Here is a 6,252-nt window from a genome sequence, read left to right on the forward strand (position 1 = left end):
TGCAGCTAAAAATAATAATGATAAAAACCAAAAGAAGGCCAGTGGTTTGGCTCATCTGGATGTTTCTGTCACAGGAAGAGACGAGCAGTTCTCCAAAACCAAAAATATCACAAAAACTAAGTAAGAAAACATTTTTAAATGATAAAATATGAAATGAGGCTTTGAAAGTGAATTAAAACTAAACTAAAACCGAAAAAGCTTAAACTAATGAAAACTACAGAGCTATAACTTTACATGAGACCTGCTGCAGAAAAGTGTGTTTGCACCATTTCCCATTTCATTCAAAGAAAGAAAGGAGGTTTTATGTAGCACGTCTGCATTTTTGCATTTCTCATCATTTCCAGGTCAAAACGTCCGGATCCAACAGAACAGAGCTGAGCCAGCAGGCAGAGTGGGGGTGAAAAAGCACTTTATTTTTATTTGTATGATTCCTGTCTATGACCTGGGTCTCTCCTTCTTGCCTTTGTACAGAGCCAGCAGGGACACGTTGGCCACCTTCACCACCTTGAAGCGAACTCCGGGGATGTCACCGACGGCGTGGCCTTTACGACCGAAACCTGCCACCAGAACCTCGTCGTTCTCCTGCAGACAGACAGGAAGAGAGAGAGACAGACAGAGAGAGAGAGAGAGAGAGACGGGTTACTAGAGTTCACTAAAACTAGGTGTGAAAAAACATTATAACTAACCGAAATTAAAGAAAAACTAGACCTAAAAACAAAAACAAACCAAACTGTGCTGTTTCAAACTGCAGTGTAGTCAGTGTGTGTGTGCAGTGTGTTCAGTGCTGCTGGTCAGTGTGTGTGTGTGTGTGTGTGTGTGATGGTTACTGAGACTGGGATGTGAACATGACTGGGAGTCTCTGCCTTCACAAAGTGAAGAGCTAATCTGACAAACAGCGTCCAGATTAGAATAAAACAGCTGACTCCCACTGACACTGACAGCAACAACAACAACTCAACTTTTTCACACGAGTTCAAACTTTTAAAAAATTATTTATATCTTAGTTAATATACACTCATTCTGTTTTTAACTATTGCAACCATCTTACATATTTCATACATCTGTATTTTTCATATTTACCATCTCATATTTACCATCTGTATCTTCCATATTGTTAGATGTTTATATTTTTACTGTATATAGTCTGTATGTATATTTTTGCATTTATTCCATTTAATGTTATTTTGTGTTTCCATTGCTGCTGTAACGTAAGAATTTCCCAGTTTGGGATCAATAAAGTACATCCATCTATCTATCTCTATCTAAACACATTCATCATGTCTTCCTTTTCACTAAAAAGATGTTTTTCGTTACCTCCAAAACTGTCAAGGTAAATAATATCCCTTCATTTATGTCTGACCAAAAGAAACGAAAAACGCCCTTTTATTTTCACACAAGAAAAATAACGAGTTGACCTGGTGCTGAACTCTGATGATGCACAGCTCTGTGTTCGTATCTCTCCGTTCACTTCTGTAGCAAAACAGCTCGAGAAGTAAAATCACACTTTTAGCACAAAAACCAACAGTGACTCACAGGATTATCACTGTTTAAAGAAAGAAAAAAAAGGCCTGGTTCCCAAGTTTGGGGGTGAATTTAAAACGGCTGTTATTTCTCTGAATTGGAAAGTAGATCCGGCAGGAAGCATCAGGTGGGAGCCACATGGGAAGGACAATATAAAAAGGGGCTACAGGGCATTTTTTTTTTTTTAATCGCCATGTTCCTGTTGGTGTCGGCGCCCCGCTCTAGTGAGTCTGACACCCCGACAGCCACGCTGTGATTGGCTGTTGCTTGGTGGGCGACACGCGTGGTGGCGGAGGCGACTCACCTCGATGAAGTTGAGGCAGCCGTCATTGGGGACGAAGGCGGTGATCTTCTTGCCGTTCTTGATGAGCTGCACCCTCACACACTTCCTGATGGCAGAGTTGGGCTGCTTGGCCTCCACACCGCTGCACGAGGAGGAAAACACACACAACAAAACTTTATTTACACAGCAGCTCTCACACAGACAGGCTGCCCAAAGCGCCTCTCACTGCAAGATTAAAAACAATTTCACTGCACTGAGGAAAACTGAACCACAGCAAACAGCTGATCAGTCAACACAAACTGACAGACTCAGGAGTTAAATCTTTGCAAAGTGTCGAAAAAAAATCAAACAGCAGATTACTGGATTACCAGCCATTACAGCTGAAATCAATCAGAATTTGTGACTGATTCATCGATTTAGTCCTTTATCAAGTAAAAACACACCATCGCCTCGCTGGCTGCAGCTTAAACACTCGTCTGCTGCTTTTCTCCTCTTCAAACTGTTCAAAATACAGTTTTCTGAACCACGTTTGCCATAATCTCAGAGTAAAGCGATTTGTAGATTTCAATTCATCATCTGAGTATTTCAACATTTTACAGTTGAAACAATTAATCCAGGAAGTAACAGATCAATCAAATGAACATAAGCAGGTGAGGATCTGTACAAACCACAGATTTGCTGCAGAATCCCTGAGAAAAATACAGTTTGAGGCTTTTCTCTTAAAATGACGATGTGACTCAAATTGTACGATTACAATTCTTCATTAAACCAAACATGAAAACTGAACATTAAAAGGCGATGGAAAATGAAAACAGGCCAGTCCTCCACTCACACTGAACCAGCCCTTTAAAAAAAAAATAAATAAATAATTCACTCACACTTTCTCCAGCACGATGCCCTTGGCGTGCGAGGCTCCTCCGAACGGGTTGGCCTTCAGCGCCGTGCCCAGGTGAGCCTTCTTGTACTGCTTATCGTGCCATTTCTGCTCCCGCCGGTGGTTGCGGAGCTTCCTGGCCGTACGCAGACCGCGACACTTTCCTGCAGCACGGACAGACTCGGTCAAGGTTTGCACAACAAAAATGATTCAACTTTACAAATAAAGTTTAAGCTGATGGGGTGGGATTTTTAAAGACAGTGCAGATCTCTAGAGAGAGCTGATACATAAAACAAAATCATGCTGTTTTTGCATCGATAAAATACAACTTAAATGAGACAGGACTGCTTAATCTAAGGCACACTTTAATATAATAATTTAAAAAAAAACTATTTTTATCCGGTCTGTTTGCTGAAGTAGATCTACACTCTGCAGCACACATTAATTAAAAAAAATTGCATCAACTAAATAAACGGCCACACATTAAAAAATATCTACTCATTAAACTGATGAAAAATCAAGTTTTAATGCAGTAAGCAGAATTGGTTTAGAGCTTGCAGGCATCAGTCAACAGATAATTTGAAAGTCAGATTATCACACAGATTAATCTGCTGACGAGTTCAAATTAAAACCCTTTCCCAGGAAAAATGCCTGTGCTGCACTGGAAGTGATGGATTTAACGTTCTGGGTCTGAATCAAACTGTAAAACGCAGGAGGAACAAAAGTCTGAACCGATCGTCTTTATTATCTCAATTAACTGAAATACTGACAACTTCTCCTGGTGGGGAGAAACCTGTTTAATACAAACAACAGAAAAAACTCCATTTATTAGGGGTTTTCAGTGAAAATAATTTCTAAACAGAGTCAATCACATTGCAAATTCTGTTAACCTTCTTTTTTTACTAAATCGTTCAGCCCAATCCCATATAACACCAACACAGATCTTATTGTGCAGTGATCACTGTAGCTTCCTGTTAAAGTCAGACATGAACTGATCACGGCTGAGAAGGAAAAGACTAGAGACTGAATGTAAGTCTGTTAGAAAAAACATCACCTCCCAACCACACACAGACTTTAAGGATGTGTTTGAGTTATTCCTCCCATCCCTGGCCGAGCTGACGACTATTCAACATGACACCTGTACCGAGCAAGGACAGGTAACTATCAACAACCATCATGAGTCTCCAGAGTAACACTGATGTGAAGCAGCGGCCACGTGACCTCAGAGCCGATCACAGGAACAACATGAAGCCTCACAACATGTGAGGAGGCTCACCTGCTGCTCACCTGGAGCTGCAGGCAAGACTACTACAAAATAAGAGCCGCAATTAAACTCCAGTAGCATCCTTCCTGTTTTGTTTTGTTCTTGAATGACAGAAACACTAGAAGCTTCTTTAGGCCAGATCCGAGTTCCTTCTCAGCACAACATGCGGACACAACCGGAGAACTAGTAGTTTTCTGAAGCCGATAAACCCGGAGCCTGAGCAGCCACATGTCCCCCAGCCGTGCGGCCCCGTCAGGCCAGGAGCCCCGGAGCCGCTTCAGCTCCGCTCCGCTCCGGGACAATCTGCGTTTCCTAGGATAGCGACGGCATTTCTAAACAGATTTAAATTAATTTCCCGCAGCACTTTCTTAATTTAATCACAGCTAGTTCATGCCTCGGCACAGTCTTTAATCCAAAGCCAACATGAAAGCCCAGTGTGTTGAGGAAAATCCTTCGCTATCCTGGGAAACGAAAACTCGCCCGTCCTCAGCCGGAGCGGAGCACCGGGCTAAGCTAACCATGCTAACGCACCTCGCCGCGGCCCGAACCGGCCCGGGACGAGCCGCGGCCGCAGCCCCCGTCACCCTGGACTTAGTTTTTTAATAAAATCGACCTTTTTCAGCCTGACTCCCACCGGAGAGGAGGCTAAACCGAGCCGAGCGCCGTGCTAAGCTAACATGCTAACATGCTAACCCGCTAACCGCCGCACGTCATGGCCGCTCCACGTTGCGGAGATCACGGACGGTAAAAAACTCTCACTTTAGGGTTTGGTTTTGCATTTTTCCGCCCCCGACACGGCGAACACGGCGTACAAAACACTTAGAGAGCGAACCGACGGGGAAACGCGGCGATAAAAAAGGAATAAACTGAATTAAAGAGAGAAATGAAGTCTCACCCATGTTTGCAGATTGCGAGCCTGGGTTGGAAAGGAAGGACCCAGCATGCACCGCGGCAATGTCAAGGCTGAGGACCCCGGGACGCGGCGGCTGCACAGAACGCCTGTCAGAAATTGTGAGTGTGGAGTTGATGTTGAGGTTTGTGGAGAATGTTTGTTTATTTGTTTGTTTGTTTGTTTGTTGTGTGTGTGTGTGCACAGTGTGTGTGTGTGGTGTGTGCGTGGACAGTGTGTGTGGACAGTGTATGTGTGGACGGTGTGTGGACAGTGTGTGTGGACAGTGTGTGTGTGGACGGTGTGTGTGTGGTGTGTGTGTGGATAGACTGATAGATAGATAGATTGATACTTTATTAATCCTGAAGGAAGTTCATCTTGCAGCCGTATCCACGGATAAAAAAATGACATGAGAAGAAAAAGACACTTTAAACGGTGTGCAATAATCATCAATCAATCAATCAATCAAATTGTATTTATATAGCACCTTTCAAACAAATGCATGATATTCAAGGTGCTTTACATCTTGATTGACAAATAAGCATAAAATACGAAGTGAAAGGACAAGGAGACCAATGCACGCTCATAAAATATGGTTAAAAAAATAAATTAATAATAATAATAATAATAATAATAATAATAATAATGATAATGATAATAATGAAAACACAATAAAGACACAGCAATAATAAAATAACTCAAGAATAAGAAACCGAATAAAAATATAGAAACAATATAAAATGATTTAAAACAATAAAGACACAGCAATAATAAAATAACTGGAGAATAAAATACTGAATAAAATATAAAAAACAAGATGAAAAACAATAAAATAGAATGTAGAATATAATATATAGAAACTGTCGATAAATAATAATAAAACAAATAAGTACTGCTTAGTAAATAAGTGGTTAATTAAAGACTATTCTTAATGTGCTTGGTGTGCAGTGTGTAACATGGCGTGGGGGGAGGAATGATTTCCTCAGCCTGTCACTGAAGCTGCTCCTCTGCCTGGTGGTGGCGCTGTGCCGTGGATGCAGTGGATTGTCGATGATTGACAGCAGCTCAGCGCCTGTTGATGTCAGGCTGTCCTGTTCTGTGCCCACAGCAGAGCCCGCCTTCCTCACCAGTTTGTCTGGATGCTGCTTGCCTCCCCAGCACACCACCGCCCAGAAGAGGGCGCTCTCCACAGCCGTCTGGTAGAACATCAGCAGCAGTTTTCTGCAGATGTTGAAGGACGCCAGCCTTCTGAGGAAGTGCAGTCGGCTTTGGTTGGTTGCTTTTAGCCAACAAAATCCCTCAGTGCTGCAGTGTTTGTGAGAGTATATTTATACAGTAAGTACAGGTAAGAGTAGAAACACAGAGTCACAGTGAGTGTGTGGCCCCTCTGGTGGCTGTGGCCCTCAGCAACCCCACAGGCC

At 42.5% G+C, this 6,252-nt stretch overlaps 1 protein-coding gene across 1 annotated transcript; it reads right to left on the reverse strand.

Moving 5' to 3' along the window:
- Positions 1-392: 392 nt before the first annotated feature.
- Positions 393-4,992, reverse strand: rps23 (ribosomal protein S23). Its single transcript, XM_030052693.1, has 4 exons — positions 4,838-4,992; positions 2,683-2,842; positions 1,826-1,946; positions 393-582 (listed from the first exon to the last, which is right to left on the reverse strand). Exons 1-4 carry the CDS (start codon positions 4,839-4,841, stop codon positions 436-438), a joined length of 432 nt encoding a protein of 143 aa, XP_029908553.1. The 5' UTR covers positions 4,842-4,992; the 3' UTR covers positions 393-435.
- Between the last annotated feature and the right edge of the window lie 1,260 nt (positions 4,993-6,252).

Source organism: Myripristis murdjan, chromosome 5, assembly GCF_902150065.1.
Source record: "Myripristis murdjan chromosome 5, fMyrMur1.1, whole genome shotgun sequence".
NCBI classification, from domain to species: Eukaryota; Metazoa; Chordata; class Actinopteri; order Holocentriformes; family Holocentridae; genus Myripristis; species Myripristis murdjan.